The sequence below is a fragment of the Erpetoichthys calabaricus genome, chromosome 12 (assembly GCF_900747795.2).
Source record: "Erpetoichthys calabaricus chromosome 12, fErpCal1.3, whole genome shotgun sequence".
Taxonomy (NCBI): Eukaryota; Metazoa; Chordata; class Cladistia; order Polypteriformes; family Polypteridae; genus Erpetoichthys; species Erpetoichthys calabaricus.
In genome coordinates, this window is record NC_041405.2 from 147,836,912 (window position 1) to 147,849,301 (window position 12,390).

A 12,390-nucleotide genomic window follows, 5' to 3' on the forward strand; every position below is an offset into this window, starting at 1 on the left:
ACTGTTCAGCTTCCGGAAAATTCTCGTCTGTTTTCATCTGGGCCTATTTCAGGAATGGGCCTAATGCTGCAGCATCAATAGCACCCACCTTAATCAGGCCATGGACCTAGCATTACGGTTCAAGTCTCATGTCCAACCGTTGTTGAGATATATATTTATCACAATATAAATCAAATCACTATTTTTTTTTCAAGATTAAAAGTTCCTTTTTACTCCTAAGTGAGATGTGAAGATGATATAAGGTTAATTTTGGTTTAAATGTTATTTTTCTGTCCGAAGTTGAACATGACTCATGTACCGTAGAACATCATACAACTGTGTTTCAAATAAATAAAATAGATATACTGTATATAATAAACTAAAAGCTTCAAATGTTACAGGAGAACATAAACAAAATGCACATCTAAATTCTGTGGTCAATTCCAAATAAATTAAAAAGGTAATACAAAATAAAGTTTCAATTCTGACGAGTCAAAAACTTTCAAGCTTCGCAGAACACACTATATTTGTTGGTCAACTTCAAATAAATAAAGTAAAAACTTTAATTCTAAAATCTTAAATCTAAACTAAAATTTTGAAACTTTCGAGTTTTATAGGAGAACACAATCTATATTCTTTGGTCAATTCCAAATAAATAAAGTAGGTATTAATACAAAATAAAATATTAAAGAAACTACCTCTATGCTGTATCCTTTCCTTTGTATAGAGTCAAACTGTTTTAAATGATTTGGAAACAAACCCACAAGTAAATAGACAAAAAACATTTTTATATATCCGCAGTAAAAATTCAAGCAGCTTTCAAATGTAAATGATGGAGAACATAAACAAAATTGGCATTTTCACTCAATTATGGTCAGCTTATGCTCCAAGGCAAAAAAAATACAAAGTGCACAAGAAATCCCCATCAGTGCAGCACTTGCTTGGGTCAGGGACTATAAACTCTCGCATTGTGTGTGCTTCAAAGGATGGTACTTCTTCAGATGGTACAAAAGATAGTGGTATTACCTGTCTTTGTGGGAATATGCTTACAACACAATTTACAGTGCCTGCTACTCTGCTTCTTGTCAAACTTTAAACAGCCAAAATATCTACACACTACCGAATTCCTCAGACCCTTCTTTTCAACAATGTCCTTGTCTTTTGAGCCTTGGACTGTGTCTGTTGGAATGTCTTCTTTGGTAAGACTGATTTTTTTTTTTTTTTTTTTTAAATTTTCGTTAACATTTTCTGTCATCATTTTCTCTTTTATCTCACTCCCACTCCTGATGTACTGGTGTGTACGGCTGCTGCAACCCAAACATTAGCACATGTGCTGCTGACAGCTCCATGCTATATGTGTCAACATAACCTGACTTGACTATAACTCTATTCCAGCCACATGATTGGTTTTGCATGGCACTATTCTTATTATCATTGGCTTTTCGTGCTGTCTGTGAAAATATGTATGGAATGAGTTAAATCAACTTTCTATCGACCATGTCTTATGTTTCTATTGAGGAAAGGTTATTTAGCAATAACTATCTTTATTGTTTTATCACCAAGCCCTAATATGTAATTTGCACATTCTGTCCATGTCTGCTTGGAACTTTCTCCCACATTCTCAGTTTGATTGGTGATTCCAAATTCTCCCCCATGTAAGTGAGTGGGCCCTGAGATGGACTGGCACCTTGTCCAGATCTATTATGTGCCTTAACCCTGTGCTGCCAGTGCAGGGTCTTTATGCTTTTCTTTTTGGTAATTGTCATATACAGTATAGTGTCACTCACAGTAATTAGCATCACAAAGTAATAATAATAATAATAATAATAATAATTCATTACATTTATATAGCGCTTTTCTCAATACTCAAAGCGCTATCCACACAGGGAGGAACCGGGAAGCGAACCCACAATCTTCCACAGTCTCCTTACTGCAAAGCAGTAGCACTACCACTGCGCCACCTGTGAGGATACTGTTTTTGCAAGGCACACCACAAAAATGTCTAGCTGATGACAGGAACTAATATGATTATAGCCATCATATCACTGTCCTTGAGGTACTTAATTAGTGACTTGTTCATGCCTGCAATTGAACTGCCTGTAAATAAAAATTAATGTAATAATGTACTAGTTTAAAATGGCCAGCTGTGACTAGTAATTTGATCTGTGTCTTTTTGCTATGTTATAGCATAATGCTGATGCCATACCTCATTTAATTGTTTAAATTAAAAAATAACTACTTCAGCCAGGTGTGGCATTTGAAGGAACGCAATATCCACCTATACTAATTTCTTTGCATTTTATTTTTATCAAAAAGTAAAGCTAATTTTGAACTGCATTTAGTGTGAGTTGAGCAAATAGACAATGACCTCAAGTTTCTCTCAAAGGTTTGACCAGAAATATGTTATGTAAGAAGGACGCTATATAGCGCCTGACCCGACACAGATTGAAAATGGGAGGCATATGTAAAATAAAACAATTATTTATTTTTCTTCAGCTGGAGGGCACGTCTTCCCCGTAATTCCTCCAGCCTCAACACAGTCCCAAGCACTTATACTCCTCTCTTTGGCACCACCACTCCTCCCTGGCAACCTCGTCCTCTTCCTCCCGATTCTGGCTCCTGAGTGGTGGTCACTGGCTCCCTTTTATTGGGTACCTGGTAGTGCTCCAGGTGCTTTATTGGCAACATCCGGCTGCACTTCCGGGTAAGGCGAAAACAGTGCCCAAAGGGGCTAGCAGCTCCCGCTGCAGCACCCCCTGGCGCCGCCTACAGAACTCCAACCCCCATGAAGCCCTGGGGGAGTCCGAGGCACTGCTGCAACCCAGGGAGGCTGCCATCTAGCGTCCAGGGGGAGATACTGGGCTTCCCACCCTTGTACCCCTGGCAGATGTGGTGAAGGGGCGTCCCGACCAGGCATGGAACCCGGCCATCCGTCACAGTAAACAGAGCAAAGTGGGAAGGTGCAACATCACAAATCTTAACTCCAAAAATTCCCAGAGCATGTTAATATAACATTATATATATTGCTTTAAGCGGCTTGCTTTTTTACACACTGTATAGATATTCATTGCAATTGGTGTACTAATTTTAGAATAAGAAAGTGTTTTTTTTTTCTGTCCTTTATGATGGAATATTTAAAGAAGGTTTATCTCTTCATTGTCTTGTTGGGATCATCAAACCTGTATTTTCTCTTTGGTGATCACACTATTAGAAATGCTTTTTTGTTTGTATGTTAAGATGATGTACAACACCTGTAGCAAAATATGTAACTTGACAAGTTGTGCCAATCAAGAGCGATAAGAAGATAGTATATTACTTTGAAATGTTGAGAGTGCCAACATTATACATGTTACAGTAATATCCTTTTTAACATTCCTTATAGTACAGACAATGCATTTTTATAACAGACATCACACATGCATGTCATCAATGTTGTACCGTACCTGTTTTTTTATAAGCTTTTTGATTTGTGTAGTTGAGCCTATCCATTCTTTTCATCCAAGTGTTGAGACACTTGAGAGAGTTAAAAAATGTCACTGGTGACAAAATTCTAGTGTGGAGTTTTCATCGAAACCCCAAGTTTAGGCAGGGCTTTATTCAGCATCAGTGTATTAAGGTGGCAGACCTGTGCATTTTCTTTAAAAGAGTTTTTATTTGAATAACAATGTTGTTCATTCAGAATTGTTCTTTGTTTAAGATTTGGGATTTGGCAGACCCAGAAGGAAAAGGATTTTTAGATAAACAGGTACTTGTTATTTTTATTTATTTTATATATGTTGATCAATTTAGCTCCTCTTAAAAATTTTCTTTTTACATTTTGAATTGTCTTTTTTTTATGATCACTTAGGGTTTTTACGTTGCCTTGAAACTCGTTGCATGTGCGCAAAATGGCCAAGATGTCAGCATTAGCAGCTTAAATGTCAGTGTCCCACCACCAAAATTTGTAAGTGATACTGAGCAAACAGTGCATTTGTTTCTTTCCTCGGGATTTTACATGGATTAAAACCATCTCAGGTAATGAGCTACTTTTTAAAAATTATTTATTTTTATTTCTGATCTGTTTTAGCACGATACCAGCAGTCCCTTATTAATTGCAACTCTGCCATCCACGGACTCACACTGGGCAGTTAGGGTAAGTTAATGAAACAAGGTCCTTATTTATGTATATAGGCATCTAGCTAGGCTGATTTGCTTTTTAACACTACAGTAATCCCTCCTCCATCGCGGGGGTTGCGTTCCAGAGCCACCCGCGAAATAAGAAAATCCGCGAAGTAGAAACCATATGTTTATATGGTTATTTTTATATTCTCATGCTTGGGTCACAGATTTGCGCAGAAACACAGGAGGTTGTAGAGAGACAGGAACGTTATTCAAACATTGCAAACAAACATTTGTCTCTTTTTCAAAAGTTTAAACTGTGCTCCATGACAAGACAGAGATGACAGTTCAGTCTCACAATTAAAAGAATGCAAACATATCTTCCTCTTCAAAGGAGCAAATAAATCAATAGGGCTGTTTGGCTTTTAAGTATGCGAAGCACCGCGGCACAAAGCTGTTGAAGGCGGCAGCTCACACCCCCTCCGTCAGGAGCAGAGAGAGAGAGAGACAGATAAAAAAATCAATACGTGCCCTTTGAGCTTTTAAGTATGCGAAGCACCGTGCAGCATACTTAAAAGCTGCACACAGAAGGTAGCAAAGTGAAGATAATCTTTAAGCATTTTTAGACGAGCGTCCGTATAGTCTAGGTGTGCGAACAGCCCCCCTGCTCACACCCCCTACGTCAGGATCACAGATAGTCAGCGCAAGAGAGAGAGAAAGAAAAGTAAGCTGCGTAGCTTTTCAGCCATCTGCCAATAGCGTCCCTTGTATGAAATCAACTGGGCAAACCAACTGAGGAAGCATGTACCAGAAATTAAAAGACCCATTGTCCTCAAAAACCCGCGAAGCAGCGAAAAATCCGCGATATATATTTAAATATGCTTACATATAAAATCCGCGATGGAGTGAAGCCGCGAAGGGCGAAGCGCGATATAGCGAGGGATTACTGTATTGCTTTATTTGCAGTAGCAATCTTTTTTGCACTGGTGCAGTTTTTTTTCTTACGTCACATCTAAGTGCCTTATCTCTTGGTTCTGCTTGGCTGGGATATTTTCTACATGTTGGATTTTCATCTTATTTCTGAATTTCCACTTGTTGCTTTCTCCTTTTCAATGATAAATTGTTCAGCGTATTGGTACCATCATATTAGTCTGCAGTGGGAATATGTGTGTGTGCAAATGCTTGACAGCCCCACTTCATTTTTTGTAGCCACTAAAACCAAGGATATGCCCAGGCTCCTTTTACATTTCAAAAACAAATGACCTTAGAAAAATACACATATGCTTTAGAAATGTTGTGTATCATTATGTAGTCTCCCCTGAAAACCTGTGTGAATTGCTCTGTGTGACTTCTTCAGGAGCCTCCTTGTGCTGCATTTCTTTATAGAAGAGATGTGTACTCAACTCTCTTCTCTTATTTGTAGGGCTTGTTCTGTGTCTGTGACTGCGGAAGAGAGTTGTGTTGATCCCTTTGGTGCTTACCAAGTTATGTCTTTTTACTGCCCATCTTTGTAGGCTTCTCATTGTAGTCTTTACCTGGCGTCTTTTCATTTCCTTCATCTAGAATAGGCTACTTTCTTTCCAAGTGACGTCCTTCCCAACAAAAGGCCACCACATACTGTATTTTTTGTTTAATAGGTTTATTGGGTCATTATTGCCACATCTATAGAGTACAGTAAATCTCTTTCATTGCATGCACTAATCAAAATGCAAAACGTTGCCACTGTGTGACACCATGATTACTGAGTATAACCTTGCCTTGTAACTTCTTTATATGAACAATCTCAACATATTTATTATACCATTGGAAATCAAATATTACAGTTCTTTACATTCTTGAAAATCTTACAGTACGTTTTTCATCTTTTTTTTTAAAAAATTTTCTCTTGGGAGCTTCTAAATTCATTCTTCCTTTACTTTTAAAATGAGTTTTAAGCACAGGGGAAAAAAAAGGAACACTTGAAAAATCTGTAATAAACCACCAAGAAAAGTAACATTACAACAAATCACGCTACGAACCACTCGCTGTAAACACTTTTTTTTAATGAGTTTTAAGCACAGGGAAAAAAAATGAACATTTGAAGAAAAAAAAAGACAAAAGTAACATTGCAACAATTCACGCTATGAACCGAAAAATGAACATTTGAAAAATCCATAATTCAAAAACTAACCATAAACCACCAAGAAAACTAACCTTGCATGAGTCGAGTTCTGGCATGAAGTGAGGAGGAACTGGGTGGAGAACAATCCAGTCTCATCGCAGTTGAAGTTTTTGTGAAATTTTTCACGAATTCTTTCGCAACTTCAGCGTCAGAACTAGCAGCCTCTCCATGCTTTACCACACTATGAATGCCACTTCTCTTGCGAAACTTTTCAAACCATCCTCTGCAGGGATTCCTAAACTCGATCCTGGGGACCCACTGTGGCTGCAGGTTTTTGTTCCAACCAGATTCACAGTTGGCAATAATAATTTATAACAACTGATCTCATTTAATTAGCTGGTCTTTTTTACTCTTCTTGTTATTCTGCATTCAGAATAACACAACAGTATGTTTTTTACATTTATGAGACATTTAGAAATATTTCTGTTTTTTCTAAAGCTATAAATGCTTATCTCTCTTTTTTTGTTTTCTATTTATTTCCCCATTTCCTGTGTAGTTTGCTTCCTTCATTTAACCCTAATAGTGACAATAAACAACCAGGCACCCGGGATGATGAAAGCTGCAACAACTTCAGTGTCAGACTCACTAATTAGTGAATAAACAAATAACCAGAACAACTGGAAAAGCAGAATGAAAATTAGGTTGAAAATACTGTTAACCACTTAAAAAAAACTACATATTCCCCATATAACTGCTTATTACATTTTAATAAAAGTCTACAAACTTGGTTTGTAATTTCAACATTGACTCCAAAACACAAAAAATGTGAAATAATGACTCACTTAGGCTATGAATCCAATGAAAAATGGAAGTTGGTTGGAACAAAAACCAGCAGCCACAGTGGGTCCCCAGGATCAAGTTTGGGAAGCACTGCTCTACTGGCTTTAAATTCCTCACTTTCGCCACTCGTAGAAGGATAGTTTTGCAGCAAATCGCCACGAATCTTCCTGGCTTTCTCGCATAACATCGCCTTGCTTACACTATACCCTGCAAGTTGTTTCTCGATCAGCCACACTAGCAACAGTTTTTCCACCTCTTCCAGTACTTGAGGCCTCAGCCTGGTTAACGCTGTAACTCCTTTTGCAATATCAGCTGCTTTAATAGATTCTTTCTGCTTTAGAATATTTTGACTTCTTGTACTTAGCGGCAAGATCAGTAACATGAACGCCACACTCATACTTTTCAATAATTTCTTTCTTTGCAAAACTTTCTTCTCACCACTCTTTACTTGCTTTGAAGCCATGGTTAACTGCAAAAGCACACGAAATACTGTAGAGCACAAAGAGTTCACAGGTAAAGCACACACGTCTGGCTGAGAACAATGAACAGGGAGAGGCTGAACACGTGCTTAAATACAGTAATCGGCGCGTACGAACCGGAAGGGAAATGAAATAGAGCACAAAGAGTTCACAGCGAAAGCACGCACGCACATCTGACCGAGAGCAATGCAACACGTGCGGAAATCATCGGCGCGCACAAAACGAAAGGGAAACTGACTTGTTTGTATACCGAGTGTGTGGTCGTGAACTGAGGTAAAAGTTTGGCGAACTTTTTGGTCGTAAACCGATTTGTACATGTACCAAGACGTTCGTGAACCGAGGTTCCACTGTATGTGAAATATAAATCCGGTTTGAGGTGCAACAAAATTCCACAAATCAATCGAAGGCAAATTAATAATAACTATAAGTGAGGAAAGATGCTAATCATCCCTGGAGTGTCTTTTGCCCTGATAATTAATTGTCAAAGAGGAAGGCCTAAGAGGAGGTTTATGGATGTGGTGAGAGAGAACATGAAGGTGATGAGTGTGACAGAGCAAGATGACGAGGACAGAAAGATATGGAAGAAGATGATTCGCTGTGGCAACCTCTAATGGGAGCAGCCGAAAGAAGAAGAATTAATTGGCACTGAAATTGTATTGGAACTAACAGCCTAAATATGTTCTTTTTGCTATGAACTAAAGCATTTGTGGAAGTTTGATGTATGTACGTGGGCTACATGTATCTTATGTAAATGTGTACTTGTAGCCCCTTGGATTTTGAATCCACATTCAAATATATATTCAGACAAATGCAAACTTTTGGGCTTAGGTGACAGCCCCAATCTCTTTGAAGGTTTTACAGTTCATATTTGTATCTGTGCGGTGGGCTGGCGCCCTGATTGTAGTTTGTTTCCTGCCTTGTGCTCAGTGTTGACTGGAATTGGTTCCAGCAGACCCCCGTGACCCTGTAGTTAGGATATAGCAGGTTGGATAATGGGTGGATGGATATTTGTATCTGTTTATACAGTTAGATCCATAAATATTTGGACAGAGACAACTTTTTTCTAATTTTGGTTCTGTACATTACCACAATGAATTTGAAATGAAACAACTCAGATGCAGTTGAAGTGCAGACTTTCAGCTTTAATTCAGTGGGGTGAACAAAACAATTGCATAAAAATTTAAGACAACTAAAGCATTTTTTTAACACAATCCCTTCATTTCAGGGGCTCAAAAGTAATTGGACAAATTAAATAACTGGAAATAAAATGTTCATTTCTAATACTTGGTTGAAAACCCTTTGCTGGCAATGACAGCCTGAAGTCTTGAACTCATGGACATCACCAGATGCTGGGTTTCCAAGTTTTTAATGCTCTGCCAGGCCTTTACTGCAGCGGCTTTCAGTTGTTGTTTGTTTGTGGGCCTTTCTGTCTGAAGTTTAGTCTTCAACAAGTGAAATGTCTGCTCACTTGGGTTACGATTAGGTGACTGACTTGGCCATTCAAGAATTTTCCACTTCTTTGCTTTAATAAACTCCTGGGTTGCTTTGGCTGTATGTTTTGGGTCATTGTCCATCTGTATCATTAAACACCGCCCAATTAATTTGACTGCATTTAGCTGGATTTGTGCAGACAGTATGTCTATGAACACCTCAGAATTCATCCGGCTGCTTCTCTCCTGTGTCACATCATCAATAAACACTAGTGTCCCAGTGCCACTGGCAGCCATGCACGCCCAAGCCATCACACTGATCCACCATGTTTTACAGATGATGTGGTGTGCTTTGGATAATGAACTGTTCCACGCCTTCTCCATACTTTTTTCTTGCCATCATTCTGGTAGAGGTTGATCTTGGTTTCATCTGTCCAAAGAATGTTTTTCCAGAACTGTGCTGGCTTTTTTAGATGTTGCTTTAGCAAAGTCCAATCTAGCCTTTCTGTTCTTGAAGCTTATGAGTGGCTTGCATCTTGCAGTGCACCCTCTGTATTTTCTTTCATGCAGTCTTCTCTTTATGGTAGACTTGGATATTGATACGCTTACCCCCTGGAGAGTGTTGTTCACTTGGTTGGCTGTTGTGAAGGGGTTTCTCTTCACTATGGAAATAATTCTGCGATGAGCCACCACTGTTGTCTTCCGTGGACGTCCAGGTCTTTTTGCGTTGCTGAGTTCACTAGTGCTTGCTTTCTTTCTCAGGATGTACTAAACTGTAGATTTTGCCACTCGTAATATTGTAGCAATTTCTCGGATGGGTTTTTTCTGTTTTCGCAGCTTAAGGATGGCTTCTTTCACCTGCATGGAGAGCTCCTTTGACTGCATGTTGTCTGTTCACAGCAAAATCTTCCACATGCAAGCACCACACTTCAAATCAACTCCAGGCCTTTTATCTGCTTCATTGATAATGACGTAACGACGGACTTGCCCACACCTGCCCATGAAATAGCCTTTGAGTCAATTGTCCAATTACTTTTGAGCCCCTGAAATGAAGGGATTGTGTTAAAAAAATGCTTTAGTTGCCACAAATTTTTATGCAATCGTTTTGTTCACCCCACTGAATTAAAGCTGAAAGTCTGTACTTCAACTGCATCTGAGTTGTTTCATTTCAAATTCATTGTGGTAATGTACAGAACCAACATTAGAAAAAAGTTGTCTCTGTCCAAATATTTATGGACCTAACTGTATGTGTCTTCTTCCATACAGCCAGAAGAGAAGGGGAAATTTGATGGAATCTTTGAAAGTCTGTTACCCGTCAATGGCCTCTTGTCTGGGGAGAAGGTGAAGCCAGTGTTGATAAATTCAAAGCTACCTCTTGATGTATTGGGACGGGTAAGTTTGTGTTTTTAGGTCTGTTGGGAGAAGGCCGCGATGGGATAATGCACTTTTAAAAAAAAAAAAAAAAAAAAAAAAAAATTCTTATCAAGTTTTATTTAACTATAAAGCACAAGGTTGCAGCCTTTCCTCCATATGTGATTTACTAAGTGATCTTACTTTAGATGTTTTGCATGTGTACTTTTGTAATGATTGTGTTAGTAAGCTTTGGAATCATTTAAAAAAATAATTAAAAATATTTACTGTATCGTGAGAGTGAGATAAGATTCAGTATTTACTTGTTGTGTGAGAAGACTTTTGAAGTCTCCACTCACTGTCACTGCAGACTTTAAAATAGGTGGACGCCATATTAGCTTGTATTATCTCATAAACATTTATTATCTTAATTCTGCATGAAAACACAAGATTAAAAATGTATCTTGGCCATCACTACAAACTGTATGGAGTGGAATGTAACATACAAAAAAACATAATTTTTTTGGGTGTCATATTCCTTTATTGTCTACCTTTATACTGCAGAAATAATTGTACTGTGTATTAGTTTTTAAAATCCTGTAAACACATGAACAGTGCATATTCATTTCATTAAGCAACCAACGTTTAAAGGAATATTCCACCTAAAAATAATACCTTTATCTGTTATTAACCCTTCTTTGTTTGTAGTAATGGCTGAGAACATTTTTTAAATATTATTTTATGAAGTATATAGATAACAGAGTTCCAGACACAATAGGCTTCTGTTGGGACAAATGCTGAACAAACTGCAAGCAAAATCAATACGTCCATGGGGAAAAAAAAAATCTCAATTTACTCATATCTTATAATCCATATGCCAGACATCCAGTTGTATGTTCATAATGATCCAAATACATGTCTTGCAAAATCCCCTTGTGAATGGCTAGGGAGTGTATTGAAATAAAAGTGAGATTTTTGAATTTAATGTCCCCTCTTCCAACCCTCTTCATTGGTCACTTAGCAGCAATGCCACACTTCTGGGTTTTTCAACAGCAGTTCATCAAACAGCATGATTGAATTGACTTTATTCTTATTGAACCACCTCCGATATGCACAAATTTGAGGTGAACTTGTCACCTGATAATGTTTTCACTTGTTTTGTTTTTCTTTCCTAATTATTCTCCAGTCTCAGAACATGCTCTACAGTATTCATATGATGTGAACCGCAATGGTAACCTATGATGAACTATTACTGGGCAGGACTCCTGACCAATGAATTAGTGGGGAGGCTGATCTTCAATTCAAATGTTATTTCAGTTTTCAGTGTACTCCCCAGCCATTCATGAGAAGATTTCCCAGAACTGTTTTATTTTAAAATATTTAGCAATATGTTTGCCAAATACATGTTTTTGAGCATACAACTGGATATCTGACATGGATTATGGATTATGTGACACAAGAAAATTGGGATTTTTTTCACAGATGTTTTTTAATTGCTTGCTAATCGTTTGGTGTTCATTCCATGTTGTGTCAAGTACTTTCTTGTGTCCTATCTTCATAAGTAAATGTGTCGGCCATTACTACAGGTAACACGGGGTAGGTGACAAATAAAAAATATTTTTAGGTGGAGGATTCTTTTAAAGTGTTATATGTAGGAAGCCAGCAATAGTCTTTAAAAACTCACTTTTGATTTTAGTTTGAACTTCTTAGGCGCTAGATCACATTGCCTTCCTGTGATACAGCACCCTCCACAATTATTGGCACCCCTGGTTAAGATGTGTTCTTAGGCTTCTAATAAATTCTTTTTTTTTCCCCAAAAAAATATAGGCTCACAACACAAAAAAAGAGAAAAATCCAACCTTTAATTGAAGTACATTTATTCTTTGGGGAAAAAATTCCCACATGAGATCAGGTGTGCCAATAATTGTGGAGGGCACTGTAGTTACTTGCAGACTCTTCTAATATACTGGTAGTATAAAGGATGCCATCCTCTTATGTACCATTTTTTTCTTTTTGTGTAGCTTTCTATCGGTTTTCGGTTTACAAAGGTGAACCATTGTTTCATTGATCAATGTTTTTGCCAGCAGTCAGTTCTCCGTGTAGTTAGTACTAC

General features: G+C 37.9%; 1 protein-coding gene across 11 annotated transcripts in view; it reads left to right on the plus strand.

Moving 5' to 3' along the window:
- The window catches only part of eps15l1a (epidermal growth factor receptor pathway substrate 15-like 1a), a 278,411-nt gene that overhangs the window by 90,975 nt on the left and 175,046 nt on the right, over positions 1 to 12,390 (plus strand). For all 11 annotated transcript variants that reach the window (XM_051934981.1, XM_051934982.1, XM_051934983.1 and 8 more), the window contains exons 4-7: positions 3,677 to 3,724; positions 3,827 to 3,922; positions 4,046 to 4,111; positions 10,194 to 10,319. In XM_051934981.1, the coding sequence (XP_051790941.1) occupies positions 3,677 to 3,724; positions 3,827 to 3,922; positions 4,046 to 4,111; positions 10,194 to 10,319 (336 nt within the window). The remainder of the gene's footprint in view (positions 1 to 3,676; positions 3,725 to 3,826; positions 3,923 to 4,045; positions 4,112 to 10,193; positions 10,320 to 12,390) is intronic.